The 21,161-nt window shown below is 43.2% G+C and overlaps 1 protein-coding gene across 1 annotated transcript in view; it reads right to left on the reverse strand.

The window, feature by feature from the left end:
* Nucleotides 1–3,053: 3,053 nt before the first annotated feature.
* KCNJ16 (potassium inwardly rectifying channel subfamily J member 16) overlaps nt 3,054–21,161 on the reverse strand; it is a 31,133-nt gene continuing 13,025 nt past the window's right edge. Inside the window, exon 2 of the mRNA XM_022589769.2 lies at nt 3,054–6,675. Within this exon, the coding sequence (XP_022445477.1) occupies nt 5,328–6,587 (1,260 nt within the window). The 5' untranslated portion in view covers nt 6,588–6,675 and the 3' untranslated portion in view covers nt 3,054–5,327. The remainder of the gene's footprint in view (nt 6,676–21,161) is intronic.

Here is a 21,161-nt window from a genome sequence, read left to right on the forward strand (position 1 = left end):
TGCAGTGTGCAGCGCACGTGACAGAAGTATTTTATGTGGAAATTTGAAGGTTTCTGATAACTTGCTGTAAAGAAGTTTTCACAGGGTCTAAACCTCTTGGGGCTTTTCTGTCTCAAGTTCACGTTACTTAGATAGTGATTAAGAAGGTTTTATAAGCCCAGCGGTAAATGACAAAACAGAGAAAAAGCATTCTTTGGCCATGTAATGTAGCAAGACTTAGTATCTGTTTGGGTTTTCATCCACCGGGCCTGCTGAAAACTGAAAATGATTAACCTGTCTCTCTCGGCAGCCTGTGGAGTCTCCAGAGTTTTCATGGAGAACCTGACATCAGTGATGACCCAGCTCAGGTTACCTTCATTATTTAGAAGACTCTCCATCTCAGCCCAGTAGCTTTTTCTTGGGATGACAGACAGACTCGAGATCCAGTATTCTTTTACTCTGTAGTACTTACAAAACAGAATAAATCAATGAGACCAAACAGCAAAAGGCAAGAGTTTATTTTAAATTGTTCCTGCTAGGTGCTCAGCAGCTCAGAGTCTACTGAACTTTGAAACGTTCAGCCACGTTGACCTAAGTCTCCAAACTCTGCACAAAAGATCCCAAACCACAGGCCTGGATATTTCCCGAGGAAAGGAGCACAGGGTGACCTGATGAAGCAATAGGCTGCCTGCCCCTGGCCAAATCTCATGACCCAACCACACGGTCGTCAGAGGCTTGTGTGAAGTTGCTTTAGTAAACTAAGAGCCGTGAAAGAGGAACTTGGGAATTCACTTGGACGTAAGGTTTTTCTTACTGAAGAAAAGCTCCAAAGCAATGCGGAGGAATCGCGCGGTGTCCAGGCAACAGTAGGATTTTGCCTCTTCAGGAAAACGTCCCTGTAGGAGGCCGTGCTTGCTCTCTGCCCACAGATGGATTCAAACTGCGTCTGTTACTAGCTTTCATTTTTAAAGCCCTCCCACCCAAGACAGCCTTTGCAGAGAGTTTGCCAAGTGCCTCCCTGCTGCTTTGTCTGTGTTATTCCTCCTTGCATTGTGTGTGGTGCCACAGGTTTTTTCTCCAGAGCACGGGTCATAGTGCTTTTAAAAGTGAAAGTTAGAGAGTGAGAGATTGGCTGCAGCAAACTTAGAAGTGGGGCAGGGCTTTGTGATTTAGAGAGTGCCAAGGGTGTAAAGGATGTTTCTAGAAGTCCGAAGGCAAAGCTTACCTTAAAAAAAAACCAAAACAAAACAACCCAGGGGCTTATAGTGTCTTACAGCATATTCAGAATGGAAGAATCAATGCTTATAGTGGATGGAACTAATAGAGTATTTTAAACTGAGTAGAATGAGCGCCCAATCATTTAAAGGAGAGTGGTCCAGAGAATCTGCCTCACGTACCCTGGCCAACTCAGACGGAATGAAGTACGAATATTTAAAGTCAGGGTCTGGGTTCCTTGGTATATTATATATTCAGAGTCCACGTGGATGAATTCATGCAGTCTGATCTCGCCGGGGGTTCTTAAACACAGCCTCGGTAGAGTTCTGCTTTCCTGCCCAAGCTGTACGGTGCTTGCTGGCCTGAGTCTGCAGAGATTTCAGGTCACCAGCTCTAGTGAAAGTCCCATTAAAACACAGAATGTAATTCTGCAGGAGGGATGGAAGAAGGTTAAGGGCAGCCCGACAGCAGGCCTGGCCCGTTATCTTATCAAGGTCACTCGGCCCTCACTGTCTCAGAGGGATTTCCAGGCCTAAAGTAATTCTTTTGTATTTGTTTTACAATCATAGCGGTATTTCCTCAACTCTCCCAGAAAATATGTGGTTTCCACAGAGACCCGCTCCGTGAAATGGCATCTACAAGTTCAGGTTGGACATAACTGGTACATCCTTTTTTTCCTTCCCAGCCTTTCTTTCCTGGTTAATTCCCTCTAGATCTATGGCTCACTCTATCAGTTTGGAATCGTATTTATTGTCACCCCTGCAGAAGTCTGGAGATGTGCAACCTAGGCTTGCGCTCTTTCTTTTTTTGCGGTACACGGGCCTCTCACTGTTGTGTCCTCTCCCGTTGCGGAGCACAGGCTCCGGACGCGCAGGCTCAGTGGCCATGGTTCACGGGCCCAGCCGCTCCGCGGCATGTGGGATCCTCCCGGACCGGGGCTCGAACCCCTGCATCGGCAGGCAGACTCTCAACCACAGCGCCACCAGGGAAGCCCTGCGCTCTTTCTTACTTGTCCAATTTCCCTTGTCAGGAGCATCCCTGATTCTCACTCTTAAGAGAAGGGCTTCAGGAGCGTCAGCCACCAAGTCTGAGGCCCAGGTGAGGAAGAGGATGAATGCATGAAGGTAAGAGGGCCTTTGATTGCTAAGTCAGCCCCAGCCAAAGAGCCTTCTTAGAAGTCACATCCAGAGAGTTCTGCTGGCATCTTGTGGGTCAGAACTATGTCACAGAAGCATACCCTCCACTCCACCCTCGGCTGCAAGAGAGACTGGGAAACACAGTTGGAATTTTTTTTTTTAACCTGGGCACTTTATTATCCCAGTTGGGAATGTGTCAAGTCAGGATAAAGTTAAGAATGAGATATTTGATGACGTGGAAATTAAAAATATCCACCCCTTTGTCTTCTGTGTGGGGATTAAGTGTATCTGTGCAAAGCACCTAAGGGTACTTGATGAGCTGGTGGTCCATGGAAACAGCGTTTCCTTCTCTCTTCCTGTGTTCCCTCCTCCCAGGCTATAAAACACAGTGGAGCAGTGCCTTGATGCCACGATTTCTTTTCTAATTGGGTCTACTGAGTAATGTCTTTTTTAGGGGGAGACGAATGCCAGAAGAAAAAATATTCTCATCATTGACAGAGCACTTCCAACTAGAAATGCTATTTTGCAGGGAGGTTTCTAGCAATGCTTACAGGAGCACTTAATTGTTCATTTGAATAGAGCTGTTCTGCAAACTGTTAGAAACGAATAAAAAATGGTTTCTAATTCTGCCCACATCCTAGCTCTATGAAACAGCAATCTCAGTTTGGGTGCCCTGTCCCCCCTGCTGACCACAGCCGCAGAATTTCCACTAGCGTAGGCACACACTTTTTGCACAATTTTATTATTATGTAACTCACTGGGGTGTCAAAGTGTGTTATCAATCTAAACAGAAAATGGGAGATAAATATTACATGGGGTTGTACATTCTATTCTGGGTAAGAGAATTTGATGGAAGAGGCACGAAGCCCAACAGAGTGTATTTACTGGACGCTGACACCTCTATCCTGATACTAACAAAGCAAGATCGTGAACAAGCCGAGTCCAGGAAGGAAAGTGAATGAAACTAGATGGGCGTGAAACATGCCAAAAAAGGGGGCAAGTTTGTTTGTCGTAGTGTTGGCTGTTTTCTACTTGGTAGATTGTAATATTCTAATTTAGCTGAGTAATTGCTGCTCCAAAATCCAAATCTACAGGGCATGTGCAATTTTAAAAACATGGGTTTTGCATTCCTGGAACAAGACTGGAAAAAAGAAATGCATTATTTAGCACTCAGATGTTAAGTTTCAGGACGATTTTGCAACCTGTGACCTGAACAGATCTCTTATCCATACAACAACAGGAGTACAAGCTTTGCACTCGTGCATCATAAAATAACTTTATTGCTCACAGGCAAAAGAAAGGAGGAGGAAAAGGAAAGAAGGAAAGCAGGGAGGGAAGAAGGAAAAAGGAGAAAAAAGAAGGAAAACAAAAAAAAAACTTTATATACCTATACATTTTACTTCTATTGGTAATCTTGGACTCTGCGATTCAGTAAAATTTACTTGTGTGCTTTAATTTAAATGGGGAGAGAGAGAGAGAGATTTTCCAGAAAAAAGCAAAAACTATGTGTGTGTGTATATATATTTAAATAAAATAAACATGTGAAAACCTGTGGCATATACTTATTACCAGCTCAGCAAGAATGTAAAAAATAACACAGATAATTCGGAATACAGCTCGTAAGTCCTCAACTGATAAAGCTTAGAGTGCCTCTTCACTTGCAGGCGATTGGATTTGTGTGTAAAGTAATCACGATTAACATCTTCTAAGGTGGAAATAGAGTATACACATCTATCTCCTGTCCTACAATTTAAGCAATTCTAAAGCACTTAGCTGACCCACTTCATAATGTGCATTAAAATCACCTTCATTATATTCACAAAATCCTGCATTTAAATGATTGTTCCAAGTTCAATGGAAGCGTTTCTTAAAATTCACAATTCAAGTTATTTGTGTTTTCTAAAGTGACCCATACGGGAAACATACATAATTGCTTCTAGGCACAAATAAATACTTTACCCCTCACAGCCTCCCCACCTCCTAACCCCACCGCAACTGCTAAAAAAAAAAAACAAAAAAACAGGGTTCCATCCCTTGTGTAGCCAGAGCTCCAGTCTTCCAGGACCCAGGAACACGTTTTCTCTCAAAGAGTCTGAGGATGTTTATGGCTCTCCATTCCCTCACCCCATCTCTAGGGTCCTGATCCTTCTTCTTGTCCTTCCTCAAAGAAGGTGTGGGGAGGTGGACATAAGCAGTCCCCTTGTCACACACTTTACAAAGCTCCTGTTTGCCTTATTTCTGCCCACCCCCCCCCACCCCGAGCCATTTGTTGGAGTCAAACAGAGCATTTAAGAGAGAAATACCTCTCTGAGTAATAACGCCAACTTTTCTTCTGCCTCACGGATGAGAGAAAAAGTAGCTTCTAGCACTGCTTGATCATTACCTGGCAAGTGGCAGGGGATTCACCGTCAGAACCGGTGGCACTGTTACTTCCTACGGCCACTGCCTCTGCCAGCTGATACCGAGACACTCTGCGGGGCAAACACAGGGACTGATTTCACAGTTAAACAGCTCAACATTACAATCTACCGAACGCATCCCTTGCACATCTTGATTATATGATATAATGTCTTTATAGGTAACTCATACTACCGATTTGGATCCATTTAAAATTTTTATTATTCATGCTATTCTCCTTTCTACTTTCTATTATCGCAGTGTCCTACCTTTGTTCCCCATTATTGAATATTATACCTCCAACTGACAATACAAGTATACGGAATAACAAAAGGAGATGAAATTTAAATTAATCAATTAGGCCTCTTAATAGCACCCCTAACACAAAATTTGCTAGCCAAAAAAAAAAAAGTTAAACAGTTGGATATGATGTAATGCTTAGATATCTTTTATCAAGTTTAACCTGTTCTATTTATCTTCCTTCCCCATCAAAGACAGCTATCACCTTCTTTAAAAGCTCTGTTGATAACTACTTGCCTTAAGGCAATTGGCTAGGGGGTAAAAACATTGACTGGGAGCCCTCGTACTTACAACTCAGGACTACATTTGGGATTCTACAGAGATCCTATTCAAAGTCAGGAGAGCTTTCTGATAAGGTGCTTCCTTACACTGATCCGTGGCAGAGGTGGTGGTTTCCTCTGGGTTTTCACAGCTGCTGACGATGGCAACGGCGCTAAATGACCTTCTTCTGACATTGGTGTCTGATGTGCCGGGTCCTTGGGCCGGCGGGCCTTTTCCCATGTTGTGGATCTGCTGGTCCTTCCAGTCCAGTTGCTTGGCGCTGCAAAAGGGAGCATAGACTTCCACGCTGCCCTCGAACTGCAAGCAGTTCACTTTGTAATACTTTCTCTTCACTTCCAAGACATCATTAAACCTATGGCCCCAGAGAATTTCTCGGGGAACGTAGGAACTCCTGGATTGGTGAGAAGTCCCGGTAGAGTCGCCAGTATAGATAAATGTCACCAAAATCTCGAAGTTATCTTTGGCCACGGCTTTTCGGTCAAGGGCATACAGAGGGCTCTCATGGTCGATTTCATGAACGATCGTTACTGGTGTGACAAGGATGATCTGGTCATTGACTAACTTTAGGTCCTTAAATGCCATCGTCATCCGCCCGTCGCTGTCTTCTGTGTAGCGGAGAAGCTGGGCCCTGACCGTGCCTTCTACCACGTGGTTGGGGCGGAATTCACCGATGCGCCACATGAGGCAAAGTTTCCCATCTCTCATGCCGATGAGGGCGAAGTAGCTGAACCGAATGGTCTGGGCTCTCTTCCTGGCGGTTGCCATTTTGGCCAAGGCAGCCCCAATGATGAAGGTGTTTATAATGCTGCTTAAGATGGACTGAAGGATCACCATGAGCACGGCCGCAGAACATTCCTCGGTGACACAGCGAGAGCCGTACCCGATGGTGGTCTGGGTCTCCAGGGAGAATAAAAACGCCCCCGTGAAGGAATGGACGTTGTCCACACAAGGCGTGATGTCGGGATCGTTCAACAGGTCTCCGTGATGAAAGGCTATCAGCCAAAAGATAGAGCCAAATATCAACCAGGAGAGAATGTAAGATAACGAGAATATCACAAACATATGGCGCCACTTGGTGTCCACGAGGGTGGTGAAGATGTCCACCACGTAGCTGCCCCATTCCCCAAAAATGTGCTTGAAGTACACGTTACAGCTGCCGTCTTTATGGAGGAGACGCCTCCTTGCTCTTCGCTTCTCGGCTAGAACATGCTCCTGGGGGTAGCCTGGGTATTTGGGGTCCACGTTCACGATCGGGTAGCTGCTGCCGTAATAGCTCATGCTTTCTAATGCCCTTTGGGCATCCAGGTGACTCCTGGGGCGGCGACTGTTCTAGGGGTACTGCTATTTGTGAGTTTTCACTTCAAACCTGAAAAACAGAAAATTCGACACACTTGCTTTTAATTTCCATCTCTAGAGCAACGTGCCCCACTGGAAGCAATTTGATGCCATCTGAAACAGCTAAGACTTGATTTGCGCGACAGAGGCATTAAGTATTGATTACTCAGTTCAGTTTAGAATTCAACTCAGTCATTACAGGAACAAAATATGCGATTAGAGAAAATAACATTTTTATACATGCATAAGGCTTCAGTAAACACTATGATTATCCCAAATGAGTCCTCACTACCTCTTCTGACCCGACATCAAAAAAAAAAAAAAAAAAATTTGTCTTCATTTTGTAGACTCTTCTGGCCTGAGGGCATTTAGAAAACAAAATAATCTGTAACATAAAAAGGCAAAATAGAACTCAGGTATTTGTCTAGCCGTCTTAGAGGCTTTCTGCCTAAGTCAGATGGTTTTCCTTAGAAAAAGGAGGCAGTTAAGGGTTTCTACATTCCTGTTACAATGTAACTTACATACAGGTTGTATCATAGACGGTCCCTCGCCTTCTGCACCTGTGGCCTCCTCTCTCTTCCACGGAGATTTTTCTTCCCTGTGTACTTTTCAGAACAGGACTGACAGGGATGCTATTTCAGATTCAATTCCTTTACCCTAGCTCCACCTTCGGTCTTGAGAGGAAAAAAATCTTTCTTAACCCCAGAGGAGTTAAAACCACTCCCAGGTAAGCTTTCAATAAAGTATAAGATTGCTTCTGCCTTTGTTTCAAAACATCCATCCTTTTTTCTTTCTTTCTTTTCCTTTTCTTTTTCTTTTTTTTTTTGGACACTGGAAGCTTTTCTCTTTCCCTCTGAAAAGAAGCCGAAAATTTGCCAAGGTTGCTGCTAATCTTGCTTCCCTCTTAAAGGGAGAATGCTGCGATTGGACTCTTTTCACCGGCTCTTCACTGTATTGCTGACGGTTTCACAGCTATGACTGGGCAAAATCATTTTCCTCCCTCCAAATCCATTCAGTCTTTAAAAGATCAACTTATATTGATACATACTGTTATTATTGCTTTTAGCATCCTTGATATAGGCCAATAGTTTTCCAGCTCAAATCTCAAAGTAAGTTTTAAACATTCAATATTAAATGGTCCTTAGTTACTTTTAGCCAAAAAAGGAGTCACTGGGGCCCAATGTTAACAGTTCAGTAATTACTAGAATACGTTTTCCACATCGTCTACCTGTGCCAGGTGCGGGAGGGGCGTGGAAGGGGGAGGGGAGGCTCTGGATCAGAGGATCCTGCCACTCGGCAACACAGAACATTCCGTGGGCGTAAATGCTGTTCCGGACATGGAGACACCCCTTGAAACCAACCAAGGCAATTAATCACCAAGTACTTATCCAGCGCCTTCTCTGCTAGGAAAAGGGAGGAATGAGTTAATTTCCCTCTAGTCAACAGGAATCATTTTTCTGCTTCTCCAGGGATCGGGCCCTCTTTACACTAAACACTTGCTTGGTGGACCACAGTGAGGATGGACACTGGTTACAGCCAAAATGTCCCGTAAGGCGTGTCCGCGTTTCTCCCTGTCTGTCCGCCAGCCCTGGCCACTTCACCCAGCCGTCCCCCAGATCTGCTTTGAAGAGTTACAGCCTCTCTTCGGTCAACACTTCAGCCGTGTTTCCGGGAGACAATTGTATACTTTCAGGATGGGACCCAAGGCTGACAAGATGCTTATTGGAATGTTGAAGATAAAACACTCCCACAAATTTTGCCCAGAATATATGTGATTCGTTGTAGGTTCCTGTCTGATTTGCCATTGAAGGACACTTTACAAACAAGAAGCTATTCAAGGTCGTCAGTTTCCACTCCCTCTCACATGATCATTCAAGGCATGAGAACGGGACAGTTATAATCAAAGGCCCACATGATTGCAAATTAAGAAGGAGATCTGGAGGTAGGGTTATTTTCTTGGTGAAGGCTTCCTTCTAACCCAGTTCCTTAAAGGGAACTGTACGCACGGTGGGAGTCTGAGAATGAGAAAGCACCATTCGTAAATCAAGAGCTACTGTGTGACTCTGCTCTTTCCTGCTACCAAAAGAACAAAGAAAGGTTTTTATTTGCAGTGGCGTTTGGTCGGCATCCCTGTGAATTCCGGTAGTGCCAACAGCTGTTATAAACAAGCCATTTTTAATATACCTTCAACAGTATGCTAATTGGTGAATGAAATTTCACTTAATGCAAGCTACAAGTGAGCCAATGTGAGTATGTAGAAAAATTATTTCTGAATAATGTAACAATTTCAGGGATCCAAGTTAACAGCTGTGAGAATTCTACCCCCAACCCATCACATCCTCTGCGGTGGGTTATTATCACGATCATTCATTTCAACTTATCCAGAGAAAAGCTTTCAGATTCTGTTTAAATGCATAATTTTATTCATCTATCCTTTGATTCTCCCACCACGTAAATGATGCATTTCCAAAAAGACAATTGTTTTCAAGCTAAATGATAGATCATAACCAAACTAATCTTATTTAATATTAACCATTTCTCAGCCTACACCATGAGCTAAGGAGTTTACAGCGGCCCTTTTGTCAAAATGGCTAGACAACATAGATGTTTATTTATTAATCTCTTCTTTCATATGCTGTGTTAACTTGAGCACTTTTTCAATTGTTTGCCATTAAGTAACAGAGGATAAGGCTTACTGATTGACTGGACATTCTATATTTAACATCTGTTTTTCTCAGAATTGAGGCTGGGCTTTAAAATTGCCTTAATGCTTTCATAATCATCTTGTCCCCATCGATTCCATGATGAAAAAGTATTTTCAGTGTTCCTACTTCTGTATTTCTTTTCACATGCTGTGTTCCCTGCTCTCCTGAAACTGATGGTGGCTATTTCATTGATTGCAAAATTCCTTTCTTTAAAAATAAAAATGGAAATATGATCACTGCAATTACAAAATCATGGGATATAAAACTCAAAAGTAAATGCTAAATCTAAGGTCCCTCTTCTACACCACTACACTATTTTGCCCGGCGATTAATGACAGAGGTAAGAAAGGACCTTTGTCATTACATGCAATTTCTTTGTCGTGACATGGGGTCCTTTTACAAATGTGGCTTAGATTAAGAGGCAATGCACAGTGAGGATGGTGGATCTTCCTGAGAACGCCATCCGAGTCCATTACAATTTGCAAAGATTCTCAGGAAAGCACTGCAGACACGTGTGAGAAAGAAAGTCAGAGGGGTGAGCACACCCAATCCTGACAATGACTTTTCTCAGAACTTTGCTCATGGTACTAAGTCAGGACATTAAAAAATGTTCCTTAATCTACTTTGGCTGGTGAGATCTGCTTTTAGTCCCCAGGTTTTTAGATCTTTGTATGAATTCAAGGAGAAACCTTTATGAATAGAGCACATTTCAAACGGGCTATAGAAACGACAGGGAATACTTTCAACAAAACAAAGGGGCAGCCTGTGTACCTGTCCCCTTTGCTCAGTGCACAAAAGGGCCTCAGTCAGACTCAACAATTTGGAAGCAATTCCTCTGCTGTTTTGCCACGTCCTCTCAAATTCCGCCATTTACCAAGCAGGCCACTCTGCAGGTAGTTCTTCAAACCTAAGCTCTCCATTAGCATGTTGAGGTATAACACAGTGGCTAAGACTTTACACTTGTGTGTCACTCTGATAATAAAATGTGAACCTGTCCCTAGCATCTACTTAATATAAACACATGAACAGCAATAGTTATCATCTCTGTATAATCTGAGATGCTCCACAAATAAAGGTCTAAGATATCTTTGGTAAAATTCACTTTTTCATGCCCATGGCCTTTGAGGTGAACAAGGACTTTCTTCAGCATGTAAATGAGTTTCATGAAGTCATCAGTAATCAAGTTACTTTCCTGGCAAAACTGTTAGATGAGATAAATTTTGGTGGAAACGTGAGAGTTGACGGGGTAGAGAGTAGAAAGCGTGGCCTGAATTCTGCATGCGGGTAATTGTCTCTGAAGACCCTTTTGGTAGAGTCTGTGGTAACGGAAGGGGGAAGGGGGCCACAGGGAGGTCCAGGGAGGTGTGCTCAGATGACACTTGGGGTGGGCTCTGGTCGGTGAGGAGGAAAGAAAGAGGAGTTTGACGAGTTAGGGGAGAACCCAAACAAGTTATTTTGCTCAAAACCTGTCCCACAGCTTCTTGCCTTAGAATTGAGCCTGAACCTTATCTTGCCTGGAATCCTCATAAGACATTCAGACGCTCTTAGGTGGACCTCGACATTCAGCCACTGAACACCTGCTTCACCAGTCCCTGCTGGACACTGCCTGTCCTTTTCCACACACTCCCTGATTTCAAACAGTCTCTCCTTTGTTGACAGATCCATGGTATCTCATGTTTCCTTCTCAGCTGCTGTCACCCCCCAAGCAGGCTGTGGCTTCACCTATAGCTTTTGTTCCCTCTCTGTTTCCTCCCTCCCAGCCCCACCCTCCATCCCTGGTCCACCTTCTCAGTGACCATGGATTTTACCTCTTCCCTGACATAACCTTGCAGTTTCTCCTTCTGAATCAATTTAGAAAGATTTGTGCTAGTTTATGGAATAGAGGGGTTTCATCATAGGAAAGGGACTTATATTATCAACCAACTGAAGTAGATGCTGGGAAGAAGCAGAAATCCAGCCTGACAATATTACTCGTAACTTTATCTGGAGATCCTTGATGCAGCCCCGTTTTCCGCTAATACGTATCACCTATGTAAATTCCGCCTCACCCCAGAGGATGCCGTGTTTTATAAAGAAGTAAAAGAAATTTGAAGTCTGGGATTCTGTTTCTCCATTTTCTGGATGTCAGGGCAGTAGCAAAATAATATGAGTTGTAATAGCCGGTTGTTCTGGTTTAGAAAGAGAATAACCTCATTATTAAGAAATAGCCTGAAATAAAATGTGTTTTTGGTATTGTAGAGAAATCATGCATGGGAGGTAGACTCCAGGTCCAGATCTGTCCTCTTCATCGCGAGTGGCTGATGTGCGTAACATTTCTCTGAACCTCAGTGTCTTTAAGGGTGACCTGGGGTTACCGAGGCTACTGAGTTATCGCGAGGTTTGAACGAGATAGGGATGGGCAGCCGTCTTGCACCGTGCTGGACTCACAGCAGTTATTCAGTAATTACCTCCTGAATCTGGATCGCATGAGCACTGTTGCCCCTTCTGTAAAATACCAGAGCACATGCTTTAACTTTCTCAGAGAGCTTCCCAGTTGCATAACAGCAGGGCAGACAACACGTGGTTCCCAATAAATATGGATGTCGCCACTATTTCCTACCATTAAGCCACCTGGGCCACTTCTCTGTCCTTTCACCACTTCCTCCAAACCCCAGGGGCCGGGTCATTTTCTTTTCTCTTTCACAACTGTTACCAAATGGAAAATCCCCTAGTCCTTGTTCTCAACACACACAGACACTCTTAGGTGCACGATACATACACTTCCAGCTCACGTTAAGAATTTTTTTTGCTATTTAATCTGAGGAACCAACCTAAAGGAAACAAGAGTGGCAAGCTCGGCAAAGTTAACAGGTTAAAGAAATTCACAAGGCGCTTATCATACTCATTCTCTGTCTTAAATGGTATGTACCTGCTTTACTGAGACAGCTCTTAAGGTTTCTCTTGTTCTTATCTTGCAAATCAGCCTGCCCGTCCCTGTCTTGGTTGGACGTCAGCCCCCGTCGCTCAGAGTTTACCTTGAGTGGGACCCGGCTTCATGCAGAGGCTGGATATCATGAGATCTTAACATCTCTCTAAGAGACCACAGTTCAATTTCCCCTGGTTGTGTAAGGACAGCACTTCCCCAGTGGTCTCTAAAACCCTCCAGTGGAGAATTAGTGACTGTCTTCATTCTTCTTCTTCTTTTTCATTTTTAAAAAATTGAAGAGCTACCCACCTTCAGGAATTAATGAAGAGTCCCACCCTTGTGGGATTGGCATTTGAGAGTTGGGCATCAATAAATAAAAGGAGATGATCACCCAGACCGTGGCATAAACACCAAGGAGGAAAGCAAAATGAAGTACGAAGTCAGAGAGTGTCTGGAACCAGAGGCGATGGTGCCATTTCACGAGGGCGATGGGAGAAAGCTGGGTCTGGGACCCGACATTGGAGCTGAGAGATGCTCTTCAATTCTCCTGGCTCTCGCTGTGGGCAAAAATGCTCTCAGCTCACGCCTTGTTGCCCTATTTTCGTTTGTTTGCGGCGCTCTCGTTGTCAAGGCTCTCACTATTGATAGGGGCCGTGTGGCTGCTGCATCCTTTGTGCTCAGCTAATCTTAAGGCCTGGTTCTCACAAGAACCTATCATTACAGGAACTCATCTGCATTTTATCACTGAATTCAAGCTTTCCTGATCAGTTAAGAACCTGGTTTTACCTGGTTTACCTAACAGCCTGCTAACCCATCTCTTGCCACTTTCATCCCGCGTGATATTTCTGAAATGTAAATATCCTTCTCCTGTTACCACGGGGCACAGTCCAAGTTACACAACATGGTCCTCCAGTAGCGCAGTTAAAAGGCAGGAAAATGGAGATCAAAGATTTGGATTCTAGTTAGGGTTCTACCACATCTTAGTTGTATGATATCTGCATCTTAACAAATATCTTTAAGCTGCATTGTGTTTATTTAAAACATAAGGACAATAGCTGACTTATTTCAAAATGTTTTTGTAAGGAATGAATGGCATAATATAAAAGGCTACAATGGCTAGCACCTTGGAAGCTGTCCTTATAATCTTCCTTTAACCCTTAACTTGAACGAACATTTCTCCTCTGTTTCTCGCAATAGCTTATAATCCTGGGTCCTTATGGAGTCTGGGAGAGATGGATGTCTGGATTACAATCTGAACAATGAAGACAAGTCTAAGAGGAAAGGGAAAACGAGGTTCCCAGGCAGAAGAACAGCATTTGCAGAGGCTCCGTGACTCAGAGTTGCATAGGGCGTGCTTTCCAAAGAACTCAATACGAGGCAGGGGGTGGAGTGGTGGTAGGGTCGGGGATTTGAAGCTGGAGAGAGAGATAGAGACAGAGCATAAATGACCTACTAGGTAGAATTAAAGATTTGGGTCTTTCTCGCAAGAGCAGTGGAAGCGATTGAAGTGTCCTAACCAAGGGCACAGCACGATAAGGCTTGCATTTTTAAAAGATCACTCTGGCTGTGCCATGGAAAATTGTTGGAGAAATTTCAAAGCAAACATGGGAAGGTAAGGCAGAAGCCACTTCTCACTACAGCCTTTCCCCACCCCACACCTGGACGAGGGTCACGGGAACTTGGACCGACCAATCAGAACTTCACAAACAAGACTCTGATTCCTGAGGACGTGACAGAAGCATGCTGAATCCTATGATTCCAGGCAACTACCAAGAGTCAAGAGGCCAGTGGTGTGATGGTGCACATCTCAGTCACCCAGAGAAAGACACAAGCCGTGGCTTCCAGGGAGTCAGTTCCTGAGGTTAGATCTTCATTTGGCCTCTTGATTTTGCTCAGATCAGGGTCTTTCTCTTCATACTTCCCTTGATGCTGTAAGCTACCTGATATCTTTTCAATAATATTTTCTTCTGCTTGTATTAACAAGGGATCGTTTTTGTTTCTTGAAACAGAACGCACTCAGTTACAATTCAGTTTAATTTACATTTTGAAAGTATCTCCTGTATGCAAGAGTGCTGGTCTCTCACTCTCCTTTACTCCCATTATGGACATGAGCAGCAAGTCCTGTGGGCTCACCTTCAGAGCAGATCTTAAAACTACTCACTTCTCATCATTGTCAAAACCACCATGTCTTCAATGGACCATGTCTTCAATGGACCAGGTCTTCAATGGACCATGTCTTCAATGGACCAGGTCTTCAATGGACCGGGTCTTCAATGGACCCACAGCAACAGCTTCCTAAGAGATCTCCTCTTTCTGCCCTTACTGTACTTGGATCTACTCTTTTTAAAAATAAAATCAAAACATGTCACTCCTCTACTTAAAACCATCCAGTGTCTTCCCATTGCAATTAGAGCAATTTGCATAATCAGTGTTGTATACAGATTGTATATATCTGACCTCTGCCCATCTCTGAAAATTATCTCCCAGTCTTCTCACCATTCACTCTCTCTCCTTATCAAATCCCCCTTTTTCACTAACGCAGGGGACAGAAAACTACAGTCCATGAGGCACGTCCAGCTCTTTGGTTGTTTTGTAAATAAACTTTTACTGAAACACATTCAGACCATTGTTTATTCATGGTCTATGGCTACTTACTGTCACGTTACCCCTGTAGACCCGGGTAGTTGCAACAGAGACCATGTGCTCCACAAAGCGGACAATATTTACTACCTGGCGTTCTACAGAAAAAGTTTGCTAAGCTCTACTCTAACAAGTAAGGGTGTTCCTGCCCCAGGGCCTTTGCACTTCCTTTTCTGCCTGTGTGGCTTCTTATCATCACTGACGTCTCATCCGTGAGGCCACCTTTCCAGGGAGGCATTGTCTGATGAGGATATAAACTAAAACTCGCCCCCATACTGTTATTTTCTGTCTCGTTAACGTGATTTATTTATTTCAAAATGCTTACCTCTAACTGATGGATTTGTTTGTTTGTTGGCTGGGCTGCCCCACGGAATAGGTTGTAAATTCCTTGAGAAAAGCTCTCCTCGTCCTATTTACCACTGTATCCCCAGCAGCTAGAGAGATAAGTAGCATGTGGACCCTCACTAATTAGACTTTGAAGGAGTGAACTAACAAATAATTGAATAAGACGAATTAAACAATGCAATATCCTCAAGGAGATTTCAGTCCTAGCAAGAGAATCATCATTCCTAGATCCATAAAACCATCAACCCTGCCAGTTCTCCAAACACCAGCTCTCAACTGCTTCCATTTACCTTGCCTCTCCCCGTCCTAGCTGCCAGTTCATACATAGTTTAAAAAAAAAAACAAAACAGTCTTTCCGTCCACTTTTGCTTAGCGGCTTCCCTAGAACTGAAAATTTTTAGCATGGTAACTACGTGGAACTATGCTGCAGAACTCTCTGGAAATCTGGAGTTGAAAAAATAAATGCCTGGCACTAAAAAGTGTTTAATAAAATTTGTTAAAATGATGATTGAATTATTAGAAATGTGGTTCTCCTAAGAGGAATGCATGTTATTATACTGCCATTTCAAAGATATAATATTACATTATATCATATATATATATATTTAATTTGAACTATTTCTGGAGGTGAGTTGGGTACATGTGGCAAAAGTCTATGAATTTGGTTCGGCTTCTGATCTAGCAATTCCGCGTGTAGAAATTTATCCTAAAGGAACGATCATGAATGAGCAGAGAGACTTGGCTAATTTGTAGGGCTATTTGTAGTAGCAAGTTTTGGCTATGGCTTAGCCATCTAATGAATGTGGGATTGTTTCATAGGTAATGGTACAATCATATCATTACTCATTATATTTAATGTAGCCATTAAATGTGATAGAGTAGAAGAATGCCAGAAAAAATAGAAAACATATTGTTTGGTGGAAAAAATGAAAGAGGCCTATAAAACAGCTTGTACAATATAATTTTTTAAGTTTAAATACATTTAAACATGGAGAAAAAGACAGAATGATAGAAACAAAATGTGAATTGTGGCCCTCTCTGGTATATCTTTTTTTTTTTTTCTCCCCCCCTTTTCTTCTATTTGTCTATTTACAATTTCAAAAATTTTACAATGAACGTGCATTACTTTTGCAAAGAAGACAAAAACAGGTATTTTCAGCTGGTTCTTTGAAGTGTACCGATTCTGAGGCTCCATAAAGGGGGAGCAAACCAATGGCTATCTAAAAGCATTTATTAGAGTGTTTAAAAGGCAACTATAAATAGCCCAGAGAAGCAGACAGTCTTAGAGACATTTAAAGTCAGACACTGATGCTGTAATTTTTGCTGGAACAATTCACAGAAACAAATATAGTGACATTTAATTCATCTAAGTAAAACCAGATCTCATTTAAAACAAGGAAGTGGGGGAAGAGGGAGCTGGGTCAGAGTTGGCCGCTGGAGACCAATTGGAGAAATCATGAAAGCAGCTGGTCACAATTCAGGGCTACATAAAGCAGAGTTCAAATTCAACAAGCATCGAATGCGGTTCTTCTCCCTCAGTGCCCTCTCGTCTCCCTTCCCCATTCCAAAACCTATTAAACTGCTAATGCCTTTGCTTCTTGGCTTGGTATACCAAAGTCTGTTTTAAGAATCTTTCTTTTATCCTAATATTTGCAATCACTTTGGAAAGAAAATATTAAAAATTGTGCTATTTTGCAACTTAACTACTTTAAGGTCTATGTTGATGGACTTTTAAGACACAAGGAAACGATCTTTAGAAATGGATGCATTTGAAGAAGGCAATTAGATATCTATGATGTAGATTTGCCTAAAGAGCTGGCCCTAGCCAGTTCTTCATAATTCTTATTCATGAACTCCGAAACCTCATTCAGATACCCCTGCAAGCAGTAGAGTGTTTTTTGAAAGTGCAGTCTACTACAACCTGCTTCTGAGATCCTAGGGGAACACGTTTATACCTCCAGATCTTTGGATCCCACCCCAATCATTTTGATTTATTCCCCTGCCCAACTCCCCTGTTGATTCTCATATATCCTCAAGATGGAGATCCACCACGTTGAAGCCTCAAGAATGGAGAAGATGGGTTCTAACAGACATGAAATTGAGTTCAGAGGCTTTTGCTCGATCACTAGTAAGACTGTGCCCGCTGCGTGTTAGTCTCTGAGCCTCTGCTTGCCCTTATGAAAAAATGCAGGTCATAGGCTGCTAGGGCGAGTAAATGAGCTATGCTCCCAAAGCTCCTTCCACAGTCTTTGGTATTTAATGAGTAGTTAAACTGCAGTGCTTGTAGCTGTGACTACAGTCCGTTCAAGTACAGATCCCAATGAGGAGACAGAAAGAGTGAGGGAAAGAGGTTGAGAGTTTTTACCAGTTTGTTTTCCTCTAAGAATCATGAGGCTGGCGATTTCCAGACTTGTTTTAAAGCCCCTTCTAGCACCTAACTGCCCTGATATATCCTTCAAAGAGCCAGGGCAGAGCTGCCGGAAGAACCACAGTACCACTAGGAATAGATCTTATTGCGTACTGGTCACCCACTTTGCCTTCTAAGTGCCAGGTTACCTACGACTGGCCTTGAAGGGCTCCTGTGTACTTTGGTTTGGGAGCTGCTTGGGTTGAACTTAACTGTTCATTCCAGAGCAAATATATTTTATGGAAAGTGTATAGGCTGTCATGTTTGACCTTCTCCAAGTTTGGTATGTATATAGTATTCCAACAGAAAACCAAGTCCTATCTGTCTGTTGTTATTTTCCCATTTTGTGAGCAACGCCTGCAAACTGTCATTTTGGCAATCACAGACAGTCTATTTATTAGTCTGTTCAATCTTCTGGGCATCTTTGATCTCACAGATGTAATTTGCTCATAGATCAGGAACTCCTGGGATAATGTCTACTACTTCTTTGACCTTTAAATGATTGAATTTCTGTTTTAAGCTGTCAAAATGAAAACCCAGGACGTCTTTATCGGGGAGGAAAATACAGCGGCTGTTATTGGCTATTATCTCCATTCCCGTTTTCCCTCGTTGATACAGATAAACTGAGAAGGTCTTAAAATACAAGACAAATGATGTCCCTAGGAAGACCCAGATAGACAGCCTACTGATGCAATACTTAAGCAGTGGGTTGCCTATTACATGAGATTAGCTTTCTATTAGACGGAGCCTTTTCAAGGGTACTTGGCAAAGAAGCATTGCCTCTTACTACAGATAACAGAAGATTTAGGTAGCTGACAGAAATTAGTGCATTAGATAGACTCTTGGATTTCCATGCATTTCATTTTCTATACCTTCTCCACTGCTTGTACTTCAGTTTCCACTAGAGTGCTAGAGAAGAAGAATAAATCACCCTACCTAAGTTGGAAGGTTAGATGTCATTATCTGTGAATGCCTATACAGACAGAGGTGACCCAGGTTAGCAAGAATTCTCTTAAAAAGAGAAGTGGTTCTGTTCCCAGCATTTCTTAGGCTGGAATATGCATTGGGATGAACACTGGGGAGTTGAGTTTGAGGCAGACGGGGGCACTTTTCCCTTACCTCTCCTGCTAATATGTTTAGATGTGCGCTGTAAGAGACTCTATCATACCAATGCCTGTAATGAGCTGGAAAAGATCATGGAAACAGCCTCTGTGCATTCTTCAATTCAATCGACTTTTATCTGTGCCTGAGGCATTGGGGGACTATTCCCGAGGATTATGAGGGCAGTTACCGCCCCTGAGCTGCTCAGTCTTGCCAAGTACACCGCATTCCGCTCTGTCAAGACAGGCCACTGAGAGTAGAGGCTTCTCCGGTGGAAGAATATCAAAGTGACATCACGTAGTAGACCCCAAAGAAAGGTAGTTGTTTGAGACTTTTCCCAGCGTTTAAGGTGCAGAGGTACCTCCCCAGCATTCTGCTTTTGTGGTTCATTCTTGATTTTCTAGGCTAAGGAAGGAAAACAGTGGCATAGGTAAGCCACAGAAGGAAAGAAGTGAGAAATCGATTTGCATTTGGCTTGGAATAAATCACAGGCTCTGAAAAGAATGCCCCATTTCTGTATGTGGCTGGCTTTTAAAATGACCTGAAGTCAAGCTATCAGACGGGCAGAATGTAATCAAGGGGAACATTCTGGGTAGTTGAGCAAAAGGCAGTTTAGGAATTTTCATTTTTAATTCCTTGGGCTAATTCATCCAGCAGATAAACTGCCTATGGAAATCTGAGTGGTGCTTGGCTTGAACAAACAGATGTCCCACAGCCAAATCAAAACTCATTCTTAGCCAAGAATGTACACAGCATAGCGACATGGAGAAAAATTTCCAATGTATTTTGAAAATTCAACAATTTTTAGCTACTTACTTTATTAAAAATCATTCATAACAATTGTAACTGTAGCCAGCATGGCCTCCTTTTATTTGAGGCTGGTTGGAGGAGGGTAGGTAGGGGAAGGTTTTCTCTGCTAATAAAATAACTTTTGGCTTCAACTTAATCAAAATGCCAGTGTGCACCCACGTAAGGTAGATAACATTTATGAAAAATTCATTCTATTGATGAGCGTTGGCAGTCCTGCAGAAGTTTAATTATCTTAACAGAAAGAATATGCTATGAACGAAAACAGCTTTTTCCACGCATAGAGTTTAGGGCCAGGGGAAGAAATGTTGGCTTTTTAACTGAGAAATGTAAATATCATTGACAGTTTGACCTCCCAAATCTCATGCAAATTTCCTGTAGAGAGACTGGATGCCCTCATTGAAAAAAAGTTAGAAGCCAGTCCTCAAAGACAGATGTTCAAACGCTTGTGAATACACCCATGCCAGCTTCCACAACCACAGACAGTCAACAGAGGAGACACAACAGTACAAGGAGATATTTGTTCCGCTAATCATTCGGACTTGATTGCATGACACCAAAATCTTGTGAACTTCACTCCCCAGCACCATCAGCCAAGAGCTTCCATTTGCTTCTTGGGTTCTCGGTCCATGGTTGCCTTGGCACGGGAACACAATATCTATGCCTGTGCCATCAAGCAAAGCTGGTGTCCACCTCCTGTCCCCCGCAGGGCTGTTCATGACCTCCATCCTTGTCATTTGAATCAAAGAACACTCTTCGTAATGAAGCAACACGTAAGGATTTTTGAGCTTATCCATCTGTAGGATGTATTCCCCGGCCGGCTCCTTTTGCCAAGGAGACTTTACTGTCAGTTCAACAGAGCAGCACTAATCAAAATCTCGATTATCTAAAAAGTGATGGCTCAGCGGTCAGAAAGCACCTCCAAGTAGTTCAGAATGACGTGGCCCGGGAGGTCCAGCCCATAGGCGACCTGTGATGCTAATCAAGGCGTCTCTCTGTGCTCCCAGCCCACACTGCTAGTGGCACCTGCCCCTCCGTCCAGCTGGGTCTCTTCTCTCGGTGCCTGAGTTCTGTGTCAGTCTCCCCTAATTTTAGCAACAAACCTGAAATGCTTGTTTTATTTTACCTTTTTCTGCTTTGCAAATTAACAAACTAAAACTTAGAAAAAAGAAGTTGTTCACTATCTATCACAGAGGTGGAAAGTGAAAGAACCAGGACTGCGATCCAGGTCTCTATAGCTAGATTCTAAATGGTGCATAAAAGTTAATGTCGGGCTTCCCTGGTGGCGCAGTGGTTGAGAGTCCGCCTGCCGATGCAGGGGACACAGGTACGTGCCCCGGTCCGGGAGGATCCCACATGCCGCGGAGCGGCTGGGCCCGTGAGCCATGGCCGCTGAGCCTGCGCGTCCGGAGCCTGTGCTCCGCAACGGGAGAGGCCACGGCAGTGAGAGGCCCGCGTACCGCAAAAAAAAAAAAAAAAGTTAATGTCATCCTCTTGGATGTACATATCTTTTGTAGAAAAGGCTTGAACCAGGTTTTCTAGAATTAAGGAGATTGTATGCTATTCCCTAACTTTAAATATGCAGGTTGTGGGAAAATACCTCAGCA

Source organism: Delphinapterus leucas, chromosome 19 (genome assembly GCF_059928025.1).
Source record: "Delphinapterus leucas isolate spDelLeu-1000000601 "Yukka" chromosome 19, BTC_Dleu_Yukka2, whole genome shotgun sequence".
NCBI classification, from domain to species: domain Eukaryota; kingdom Metazoa; phylum Chordata; class Mammalia; order Artiodactyla; family Monodontidae; genus Delphinapterus; species Delphinapterus leucas.